The sequence below is a fragment of the Protopterus annectens genome, chromosome 10.part0, assembly GCF_019279795.1.
Source record: "Protopterus annectens isolate FY-2018-M chromosome 10.part0, PAN1.0, whole genome shotgun sequence".
NCBI classification, from domain to species: Eukaryota; Metazoa; Chordata; order Ceratodontiformes; family Protopteridae; genus Protopterus; species Protopterus annectens.
The window spans coordinates 1,036,134,904-1,036,147,920 of NC_056744.1; the positions used below are offsets into that span (position 1 = coordinate 1,036,134,904).

The window sequence follows — 13,017 nt, forward strand, 5'->3', positions numbered from 1 at the left end:
AATTTGGAAGTTGGGTAAAACAAGTAAAAAAAGCCACTCCTTAAGGTATTGAATGGTTTTGTATTAAAGCTGTATTGACTGTATAGGATCAGCAAATTATCCACCAGCTAGCAGAATGGATATACTTGTGGAACCAAGTGACTTCTAGGTATATATATATATATATATATATATATATATATATATATATATATATATATATATATATATATATATATATATATATATATATATATATATATATATATATATAGGAGACAATATATGAATGATTTGATCTTTTATACATACTTCAAGCATGAGTATCACAGACTTCTTTTGCAGTCTGAGTTTGTTAAGTATCAAGGCAAAAGCCTTCTGTCATTCCTGAAAAGAAGAGCCAAATGTACCCTATGTCAGTAAAGGAATTTAACTGCATACAATAAATGAGAAATACACCTGCATATTGACAGTCACTGACTGTGTCTCCGTAGAGAAATATGATCTCTACGTGTGCTTATACCTCAGTGCAAGACAGCAAGTGAGAATAATGCCACTGCTAGGATGTTGTTCATCATATCTCACATAATAATACTGAGATAGCATAACCTTGAATTCAAACAAATTAAAACATATAAAGGAGATACGGTTTCAGCAAACTACTCTCTCTTTAATGGCTCTCCATATGTTTGCTTTTACCGATTAGCAGGTATGTAGGATTGAAATGTGATGATCAGAGAAGACATTACAATGATTGTTTGATACACTAAAATGTTTTTCCCTTTTAATAAATAAGGACACCGATAAAACAACTGCTGGAGAATTTCATAAATGTGCAAGCCATCAAAACACATTTGGATTTTCCTTAAAATAATCAGTGTCAGTTTTATAGTATTACACAAGAGCAAATCTTATGAATATTAAAAAAAAAAAATGTAATACAAAATCACACATAAAAAGCGGGTCACATACTGAATAAAGCTGTCAGCTCACTGATAATATTCACAATGCTCCAAGATTTACTTTAGCTTTTTAAGTTCAGTTGTCAGTAATGTTGTGCGGCTGAAAAGATCTACACCTCTGCAAGGTTTCAGAACACAGGCTGAACTTGCTGTTTGTAAATGGAATTCCAACATGATGGTCACAGTTACTGCTGAATCTTGAAGATGAACTGCTTCTCAGGCATGGTGCTTCTGTATCAGCTGCTGTCTTCAAAGCTGCCATTACTGCTGCAAGAATGAAGACGCATAGTACTCATGGGGTCCGAGACATAACCTGAAACAAGAGTGGCACATTTAAACTCACATACTTATAACATCATCAGATTTCTGCAAATAATTTTGAAAAGGAATACATCTAACTACTGCCTGCAGATATTCTAATACTTTTACAAAGAAAATTTTAAATGTAGGAGTGTGTTGTGAATAGGAATGCAAAATGTAGGTATCTTCAATATACATTGCAAAATGAACTACAGGGGAAAAATTGGACCAGCAAATAAAAATATGCTTTTTGTCCCTGCAGAATTTTAAGTTCATTTGAAGTATTGATCTTTCAGTCTATAAGCAAAAATATTGCGTGGCATGAGGCCTAAACAAAAACAATTGTGTTAAAATGCTATATTTATTGTTGTAATCTCTTGCTGCTGTCCGAGTATAATTTTTTTCTTGCTTTATAGTGTGAATTTAGAAAGGCTGGCTAGCCTTTTTTGGCAGTCTGACCCTGGTTCATATAAATAATTAAATTTACCTTGTGGCTAGAGAAGTCCTTACCAAAAAAAAAAAAAAATGAAATCTTTACACTTAGTATTGAAGATATGCTGCGACCATACATAATTACAAGAGTGCACAGCCTTCACCAGTAAAATGTGCTAAATTTTGTGGAAATAATAGTTCACTTTCAACAAGTACAATAATAATGTACAGGAAGCAACAATAAGTACTGCCAGAAAATGAGGAAAAGACCGAGAGAAAGTACTGCAGGCATGTGGGTGATGGAACTGCTGTTTTTTCATGGTCATCCTTTCAACTCCCCCCACAAAGACTAATGTATGTCTGTTTTTTACACTGCATTGCTGGTTGAGGAAATGAGTTTGATATATTCCAGGTTAAAATTACAGGGTTACAGAGAAAGCTCAGCTTCTGGGTTACTGTGCCTTCTATCAGTCTCTAAGGTATTCTCAGGATACAAGCTCCACAGATGTGGAGGGAGGAAGCCCTAACTACAGCCTAGGTGACCCATGCTTGATTAGTAGCACAGGTATCTGGTGCAGGTGGTGTGGGGAGGACTGGAGGACAAGGCCAAATAGGGCAGTCCTATGCTGCATTCTCTTGGAGGAAGAGGTACTGTAATGCTGAGGAGAGGCCTGGGGGAATGTATTCAGCAGTGCAGCAGCTTTCCTCAGCAGGTGCACAGAAATATGCATGATTATGAGGTGGTGTAGGGGCTAGGAACTCAAAAGAAAATCTCCCTCATTGTCAGAACACTTTTAAGATCACTTTTGCTGGGAAGTTAACAACCTGTTTGGAACTGGGGAGGCAGGCATGGGGCCAAAAAGGCAAACAAAAAAGCATACAAAAATGTATGCTCAGTATGGTACGCAATAGGTAGATACTGTCCAAGCGTGGTACAGTGGATCATGATGTTTCTTCTGACATCCAAGGTCCAGGTGTTTAATTGTGACCTTCAGAACCTGTTTCTTGGATATACTCTAAATGTTTATGTGGGTTCTTCATTGATAATCCAGTTCCATCCAACTTTCCAAAGGCTTGTTGATTGGTTGACAACTTTCCAAAGGCTTGTTGATTGGTTGACAACTTTTCAAACATTTGTTGATTGGTTGACAAATCTAAACTGACAAAGTATGTAGTACCCCCTTCCTTCCCCTTTCCCTTGTGAATGGAGTGGAATCACAGCCGAAAAACATCTACCAATAATAGGTCTATCAAGTAAAGAAATGACACACAGCCGAAAAACATATACCAATAATAGGTGTACCAAGTAAAGAAATGACACACAGTGGAAAAACGTATACAAATAATAGGTGTATCAAGTAAAGAAATGACAAGTAACATTAGACCTTAAAAGGCTCCAAAACGTTAAGGACATTCACTACTCATCCTGTAACAGTGCAGACCTCTCTTTCTAATAATTGAGCAGGCCAGTTATGGGGTGAAGTTATATCAAAAGGAGTCAAAGAACTTTTGAATAATGTTATTACTATACATATATAGTAGTGGCAGGATCTGGGATCTGGGAACAATGCCCATTTGTGAATCAATGGCTGGGATTCAAGGTCCCTTTACATACTACCCAAAGCCATACAGGTGGGTAATCTTGTGTAGTGCAAAAGAGGAACCTGATCATAAAATGTCTGCTCTGTTCTCTTGAGCCACATGCAGAGTTAGGAATCTACAGACTCAGTCTACGTAAAGTAGGTCCCTGCATTCCATGGTTCGGTTCACTAATATGGACCTTGTGTAGCAGAGGTATTCAGAGTGCAGTCAGCTCATTTAGGTTAAGGTTACAAGCTATAGTTTGTGCGGTATAGGGTTTGATTCCCTCAGCTTTTGTGTGACCGTAAGCAAGTCATTTAATCAAATATTGCAGTGGGGTCACCACTGAAAAGGGACTGCATGTCCAGTGGACATACCTGGTTAACAGACAGGTATTATTACAGAATTCTTGCATGTACAAATGTGATCGCATAACAGCTGAATTTCCCTCCATGCATTTTTGGATTGGGAGGCTGACATAATGGTTGTTTACCTTGCAAACACAAGGTACAGGGATGATTCTCATCTTTGAAAGGAAATTTGTTAGGCTTAAAAAGGCTTGCAAGGGCAGCAAGCCTAGTACTTACATATGAACTTAAAGATGGTCATACTATACAAGGTCCAAGCAGGGTAGTGAAGGTGCTATGCAGCTATTTTCTGTATACACCTGTTATTCTGAGTAGGCATACTGAGGCAGGGCAGAGTGCAGTAAAGCATAGCAGGTCTGCAATACTCCACCCTGCACAGATTGGTCCATCAAGGAAGTAGACTTGTGCAGTGTGTGTGTGTGTGTGTGTGTGTGTGTGTGTGTGTGTGTGTGTGTGTGTGTGTGTGTGTGTATACACGCGTGTGTGTGTGTGTGTGTGTGTGTGTGTGTGTGTGTGTGTGTGGCCGTGATAGTATGTAGGTATGACTGGGGCCTCTAATTGATGTATATGTATGTGTGTGTGTGTGTGTGTGTGTGTGTGTGTGTGTGTGTGTGTGTGAGTGTGTGTGTTTGTATGTACATGCCTGTGCTACAGGGTTACACACTTTGGTAGGGCACTCACTACAGCAGTTGTTAAATTGCTCACATTAGTAAATCATAGTGTAAAGTTACAGTTTAGGAGCATAAGAATAATACTAGGCAAGCAATCGCAGGCACCATAACATGCCTAGCTATGTATACCATGAATTAGACACACTGAAATGTTATTGTCACCCTTTACTAGCACTTAATAGTGCCCTCCTCCCAAACTGAGCAGGCACATGCTTATAACCCTGGTGAAAATTTGTATCGACCAATCTAGTTGTCAAGATTAACTTTAAAGGCAGACAGGGTAGTACTTTGCTTGACATTTATCTGTAACGTATTCTACAGGCTGGGAATACATTAAGTTAGAACCCTGTCCCTATTTGTTAGTGGAGATTTAACTCCTTAGTACAGGTGTTGGTGGTGCCATTGGTTTTGTGAATGAAGTCAAATATGATTGGGTCTTTTATGGTTCAGAAAACAAGATACATGTCACCTTTGAGCAGCCAGTAGGATATGGATATTTAAGGATGTAAGAACTTTAATTTACCGAGAGAAATATTTTTTGCGGCCTTTCCAGTTGAGCAATAAGTGAGGATTTGTACCTACTAAAGAGGGCATTGTATTCACTGACGAGCCTGATAAGGAAAGAATACACTGATAAGATGACTGAGGGAGATCTTGAAGTTATCCCTTTGGGTCAGACAGAGGGATGTCCTGACTCTTGTGGAAACATGACGATCAAATGAAATGGGGTTGTCCATTTAAGTACTTGGGTATCTCATGACTGTCTGAATATCACCTATATCATATCAGGTGGGAGCATTTTTGCAGCACTAGTTTGCTATACTATTTTGTTTGCATTTAGCTCGAGATAGTTTACAAGTTTATTAGTCAATGCTCAATGTTTAAAATTGTTAAAAACAAACACAGAGTCTCACTCAGGCTATCTAAGAGTCTCAATCAAATTGCGGCATGGTAGAAGATCATTGTATGTAAACATGACAACTGAATGTGTGAACATTCCAGTTTGACATCTACCAAAAAGACTGAAGCTTGAAACCCGCTGTAAAACATTAGAGCAGTTTTGCAGAAGGGCGACTTCCTGCTGCATCACCAATAGGTGCTGCATCCATCATACTCCTGCTATTTATACACATACTTACTCCAAGATCACTGCACTTTGCAGAAACTGCAACCTCAGAATCAGTAGATTCAACATGTTGCACTTTACTGCTTAGACTTTTTTAATGTAAACTGAGGTGCACTAATCTGCTGCCTTGCTTCTTTTCCCAACTTTTAAGCAACATTGCTGGAAATTATAACTTTTTCAGATTCTTTGTTAAGCTTTAAATTGTCATTGAATAAATGAATGAACAGCAGAAAGCATTTATTAAATATTGTGGAATCTGCATTCCTTGAAGACTGTTAGGGAATGAATGCGATACTGGATCTAGATTGCTGTGACACTGCCTCACTTCCACCTCAAGACAATATTTGAGCTATGCATGGTGTCAGTTTGTTGAGAGAATTGTAAAAAAAATGTAAAGTGCATGTAACAATACTGTTCTACATAGAAATCTATAGTTAGAACAGAGTTGTACTGCAGTGGGAATGCTAGCGATGTTATTGTGCAGCACATGGAGAAAAACTACAATTTCAAGAGGATTAAAGTCTGACCTAGTTCTGACTGTCAAAGCAAGCTGATCTTCTGTTAAGCGGTGCCTATCATTTGTTTTCATACCATGTGAATAAAAATGTGATATGATAAGAACCTCTCATGTTAAGTGTTTATAAAGATTTATAATATTTTATGCTCTTACACATACTGGACATATACAGAATACGTAGGGTCAGGTGTTAGTTATACACAATGCTCTGGATTCCAAAAAATCAGGGCACCATTACAGATCACCACTGACAAGATATCACTGGTGCCTTGATCCAGACTGAGAGGCATACATTAACTAGAGGAAGCCTAAAACCCCATTGTATATTAGCCGTGAGTGCTGCACCAACACAGTTTAGATACACCATCAACAGATAAAGTGGTTCAACAATATTCTAATTGAATGCATTGCACTAACTTTGTGTGGTATGTTCTGAAGTTTTACAAATGCACTATACCCCCACCTGAAATGCATTTAATCAGGAGGCCATGGATGACTATACTCTCTACACAGTTAAGTGTTGTAACGACCACACTGAGGCTGGAAACAACTATGGACTCCATTAGAGGGGAGGAATGGTGGGGGGCAAAGATTTTCCAGTGGCCTCTTCTACTCACTGAAGGAAGTAGTGACCTGCATACAGACTTCTATGGACAGGACTGCTCATTAAATTTTTTTTTTTTGTTTCAGAATGGTGCACATTTTCTGCCTCCATTGAAAAGTGGTCCTGCATGACTTAGTGAGATATTCTGGGTAACCAAATGTAAATAAATGAATAAATATAATTTTGATGCTCCCTGATCCCTGCCCAACATAACAATTTCTGTGAATGATGAAGCAAAAATAAATAAGTAAGTAAATATATAACATCAAAAATAAATTCATCAAGATGGCTGCTACTAATATCACTAAAATGGATGGAGTGTTCTAAGTTTATCAAGGAATGTGACACTGCTAATAAAAATCTTCTGACCCTCTCAGTGACCATCAACTTTTCTTAAATTAAGGAAATTTGCTAGATTGGCTACAAAAAAGGGCAAGTTGGCCTACTAAAGTCACAAGTGAAAAGCTAAACTCTGTAGCCCTATGCCCTTCAGAAAGAAACCCAAATCTCTGCTAAATCCTAAAAAACGTCCTAGCAAATAATCATCTTCTCTCACTTAATCACTCATATTCACTTCTTAAGACAACATTTTTAACAGCTACTTCTTAGGAAAACTGCCTTCTTCCTCTTGCCTGCAAGGCATGGGTTACATTTGTAACACACTAAATGCTCAGAACGTTGAACAGGATTGACTCAAACCAAAAGAATAGAACTGAAAATGCCAATGAGACCAAGGCACAGCAGGGATTGTGGTTTCTACTTTATCCCTTTTTCCACAGCAGTGTGATGTCAAGAGTTGTTTAATATATATATATATATATATATATGTTTTCTAACAAAACACTAAAGTTAAAAAAAAAAAGTACAAAACATCGAATGGAACCTATGACTTCCTGCATATTAATTAGGCATAAAAGCTGAATCTTTTGAACAAATTCAGCAGATTCAACATTTATGTTGAATATTGAATATGACATGAGTGTAGGTGCAAATGTAAGTTAAACACCTACACTGAAATTCATGTTTTAGCAGGGGGCTGTGCCCCCGCACCCCCTGCAAACTATATATTCCAACTCCAAGGTCGCACTACAGTGAGGAAAGGGATACATTTCCCAATCTGCACTGTACTGCGATCTCTACGCAGAACATCGAGTACATATCAGCAAATGCACAGCTGAATGTGCAGATATCTACTCTAGCTCTCCTAACTTTCGGCAACATGACAATCGGCCAACTGCCGTTCATCTTTCCATGGTCGCTGAACCTGCCTTCAACATTTTAATAGTAAATCATATTTATGTATATATATATATATATATATATATATATATATATATATATATATATATATATATTAGCAGGGGGTGTGGGGGATCACAGGGGAGTTTGTCCCCTGCATAGAAATTGAGTTGAGTTTTATGGCAGTGTGGGTTTTGAACTTTTTTGTACTGCTGTTCTGCATTTCGATCATTGAGCATTACTACTGTACTCTCATGGTACTTCTCCTCCCCTTTTTCAGCCATTTAGCAGATATGCCCAAAGATTATTTTGCAACTGTATAAAAGTCAGCAGCTCCCAGCCTCCTCCGGAAACTTAAAGAACATACTCTACATCGGGAGTCTCAAAGTGAAATGACTGCATGAGAACTAGTACACTCTGATAAGAGCCACATTCTCCAAAACCTAGAAATGTAGGACAATAACCTCTTTCTCTCAGAATTATAATGGTTTGAGAACTGCTTGAAGTCTGTTGGCCATGAGTTTGAGATCCCTGATCTACATAAATTATAGCATTCATACCATATTCATTTAAAAGGCTTCATCTTGCAATTCATAGACTTCTGTCACACATATTTAACCTCTCATTTAAAACTGGAACAATCCTGTCCGACTTGTGAATGACAGAAATAATATAATTTCCCAAGGTGAATAACACACCTCTGAAATTTTAACTTTAGAATTAGTGTCAAAGCAAACAATAATTGGGAAATTGGCCCCCAGATTTGGGATACTTTTAAAAAATGGTACAACTAATTTAGAATTTCTCAGAAAAATGGTCAATTTTAAAGTGGACAGAGACAAATTTTGAGCTAGAGGTTGGGGCATCCCCCAAATTAAACGCAGTTCAGAAGTATAGAGTAAAAACTTTCATAATCAGAACATTACAAGCCTAGAGTAATTCTCACTCTCTTTTCTGAACTCCTTGAAAGCCTAGTTCATTAACATTCTCATATATAAATAAGCAAGTGCCTCATCTTTAGGATCAAAGGAATAGGCAAGTAAGTCATGAGACCATCTGATATAACTCCCACTTCAGAGAGGGAAAAGCAAGTTTAGCTGGGGATGAATTTATGGATGCCCATCTAACCACCAAATTTAATCTTGAAGGATTTGAGGGTGCTAATTTGTTGAATGTTTAAGGCAATTTGTTCCAGAGATGAAGTAAATGCTGGGTAATAGATCTGCCCTTGTAACAAGTTTTGTTAATGTGATGGCAGAGATTCAAATTTTTAGATCTAATGTTAGTGGAACCATTTGTCTTGCAGAAATGTAATAGATCAAGAAGGGTTTGGTCCTTGATGGAAAAGTGACATAGATATCCTTGTATGAGACTGCAACTGACCAGACATAGATAGCTCAGTACCAACCTATGAACCTATAACCTATAAACCTATAGGGTTTCTAGGGTTTATAGGCTAGTAACCTTCTTGGATAGGAAAAGGTAGGACTTTCCTAGCTGTGTGATGTGACTCATCCCCCAGGCAAAAACCTTCTTTCCTTCAGCCTCGCTCGCCTCTGGAACTCCCTACCTCCACTCATCCGCACCACCTCTAACAACTCTGCCTTCAAAAAGTCTCTTCACTTTCATCTAGCTTCTCAGTGGGAATGCTCTTGTTCCCACCCCACATAACTAACTCTTCTTATTTCACCCTCAATACCATATTCTACTTCTATACCTTTGACATTTATTCTCTATCGGTATTATATTACATTTATTTAATTCTAGTACATTTCTTCCTATTGTTTTAACTGTTATGACTGCTATTCTAACTGATGAGTTCTACATTTGTTTGTTTACACAATATTAATAACTCTCTGTACTAATATTGTAACTGTTAAAATGTTGTAAATACCTTCTGTTATGGAGCTTTTCAGAGTTCAGTTACAATATTGTAACTGTTAAAATGTTGTAAATACCTTCTGTTATGGAGCTTTTCTCCCCAGGACTCCATTGAAAACGGGTTCTTTATGGCCCAATGGACTATCCTGGTAAACCAACGGCAATAAATAAATAAATAAATAAATAAATGTGCCTGGACAGGTACATCCCAATGAAGGCACTGCACTCTATAACTGCTTTAATTAGAGTAGAGCATAGTGGGATGATAACTTATTTTAACCTGAATGAAATGCCTTTACCTTATCTGCTGTGCTAAATAGAAGGATTTCCTGAATAGTAATGCTACACAGTGGTCAAAGGAGCAGGAGGTTTTGCCGAGGTACCACAACCTGTGATCATCATCTCAGTTTAGAATGGGGTGCAAGATATAGTGTAAGATGAAGATGAGAGTTTTTTCCAAATGCGATAATACTGCTCCCCTTCGTATTTAAATGACCCACAGCCTGCTGTTTCTGTAATCATCATTATTACAACTGCTCTTGAAAAGTTTAAAGTCACTTTAAATAATAACTTTCTCTGACAAGTTTCAGTTTGAATGTCACTAGTAAATTCACCAGGTACACGCATCCAAGCATGTAGAAAATTCACAATTCACATTGCATGCTGTGTCACAGTTTCAATGTCCTTATGAATGCAATGAGGAAAATGCAGTCTGTGCACTGTTATCAATTATCTTTCAGATTCAAAGTGTTTCTTTAGCAGTTCAGTATTTTTCTCATACTTTTACTCTTAGTCTTCATCAGATGGACCAATTTCTAAAACAGTCCACATGTGGAAGCACCCACAATACTAAGTAATGTCACCACGAGCTTGTCTTTAGGAATTACACTGATTATGAAAAACTATTTAATTCTGTATACATGTGCTGATCATGACTTCATTACTGGTGTAATTGAGAAGATTTTCCTTAAATCATTCATTTTGTAGTGATACAAATACTTTTATTTTCTCTTTCCCACTTTTTTCTTCCATGCATTTTACAGAGACAGAACATATCATACTCTTTAGCACATTTTACCTGAACTTTGCACGCAGGTATATATACATTTTATACTGCAGCCCTGCTCATCTGTAAACTTCTTGAGCTAAACATACAGAAGTGCAAGCTCACTATATCAAAGGGGGCTTTAAAGGCACAATTTTAGTGTAAAGGATATTATTAGTGGAAGATGAAGACGCATATAGACAACCTAAATCGTTAGTCCTCTGTGCTCAGGGGCTGCTGTATAAGTCACATGGTGCAGTTATACCTTTAGCCAAAACAGCAGCAGGACAAGCAGTAGTACTTGGCTTGATCAGTGACTTAGGACTTCATGCTAGTAGTAAAGGAGTAAAGATCCTACGTCTCAATCTACTGATTAGAAGGACTATTCAACAAGCTAATACAGAGGAGGTCTGTATTGGAATTCTTTTTGTAATACCCTATATTTTGGGGGTCAAAGTTTGAAGATTTACTTATGTACCACAGTTTCATGAGTTACATTATGATCATTACTGAATGTCAGAAATGGACATACTTCACTTTCATGTAATCTACACAAATATAGAGAACTAGAATATTCTGCATTTCTTTTTGTTAACACTAATCTACTTTATAGTGTTGACACTACTCAGCATCTTCTTCCCTATAAGCCATTATAATCATTAAATAGGATCCTTAAGCCCCAGAAAGCAAAATCAGAAGAACCCTAAAACTGCCCATTAAACCAACATTAGCATTTGTGTTTGACTAAACTGAATCGACATGCTGCTCTCTCAGAATATATGCTACTACCTGAATTCCTACTGAATGCATTAAGGTACTACAATTCTACATAAGCTGCACTAATGCAGAGCACCTTCCACAATGCCTATAATTTTTTGTGATATGTATCTTATACTTTTGTTATTTCTCTTTTCAAGACCAATGTCTGTGTATTCTATATGCTATCTTATTTACATATAATATTCAATTGTAGGTTTATGGGTCACTGTAAATGATAGAACTTTTCTCCCTGGCCCCCTGTTGAAAAGAGTTCTTCATACTCAGTCAGATATCCCCAGTAAGCAAATGTAAAATAAAAATAAAATAAATGAATAATGGGTATCCAACTGAGTTAAGTAACAGGCATTGATACATGCACTTAGGAGCAAGTAGGATAAATAATGCAACAATATGTTGTAATGGAATACATTTAAATAATCAAAGTATTTTACAGTATTTTGAGTATACAGCTCAGCAAGCTCCTGCCTGGTGCCCTGCAGAGTTCTACAGCAGCAGAGAGACAAAAGAGAGACTTTGGAGTGATTAAGTATCATTTTTCTGCATTTTCTTGCTGCCTTTAGCTAATTCTGCCTAAAACGACAATTTTCTAGAGTTTCTATGATTTAAAAAGCTTGTTTCAGCTACATATTGTACTTATTTTACTACCTGCATTTTAACAAAGTCATTTTTGTGTTTAAATTACCCATTTAACTGTTGTAGGCTACACACTCACGTGTCATAGCAATTTCTGTGCATTTAAAGTATTTTTTTTTTGATTGTATCTGCTTTATTGTCTGAAAAAAACAAAAAAAAAACAAAAAAAAAAAACTTGTTTTCCCGCCTTTCTAAGCTAGTATAGTCCAGTTTTCAGGTTAGTGCTGAATTCTGGGCTGTGTTACAAGTTTCTGTGTTTGCCCATACCTTACTTGGATAGAAGGAAGTTTCTCTGTTCACTGTGAGAGAGGGAGCTTTGAGCAGCCTATCTGTCCCTAGAGGAGTGGCTTCAGCCCAGAAACTATTAGTTTATTGGCCATTTTTGGCTAATTTCTATCTCTTTCATTTCCCTGCTATAAAACCCGCATTTGCAAAGTTTTGCGTGCCGGGCAGCACTGGTTAGCTAGGGTACAACTATTCCTGGCTCCACAAAGTCTACTCTACAATTTTTCCCTTGGAACTAGACAAATTTTTAACTTAAGCATGTAATCCATTCACTTTTCATACCGGCACTTGCTCAAAACTCATAGCAAGCACTAATAAACCTTAGCACTAGACCCCATACTGCAGAGAACGACAAGGCTCTCTATTCGACCTTACCAGCCAAGCAGTAAAACAGTTCACTGTACCTATCCAGACATGTCCAAAGGGCAGTTTCAGGTGTACTCTCTGGTCCAACTGGTGAATCTGAGCATTTTGAGTCAATGTTACAATTGCCTCATGTACACAGACAACCCTCTCCTCCTTCCACCAAACACTAATACATGCGAGAGATACAATTATACAGCCAAACTGGAGGCTAAGCTCTCTCAACCCAAGACTGGACAAGGCAGTCAAGA

General features: G+C 37.5%; 1 protein-coding gene across 2 annotated transcripts in view; it reads right to left on the reverse strand.

Moving 5' to 3' along the window:
- Positions 1 to 1,045: 1,045 nt before the first annotated feature.
- The window catches only part of LOC122813471 (serine/threonine-protein kinase TNNI3K), a 2,121,983-nt gene continuing 2,110,011 nt past the window's right edge, over positions 1,046 to 13,017 (reverse strand). For both annotated transcript variants that reach the window (XM_044085806.1, XM_044085805.1), the window contains one exon: positions 1,046 to 1,254. In XM_044085806.1, the coding sequence (XP_043941741.1) occupies positions 1,178 to 1,254 (77 nt within the window). In that variant the 3' untranslated portion in view covers positions 1,046 to 1,177. The remainder of the gene's footprint in view (positions 1,255 to 13,017) is intronic.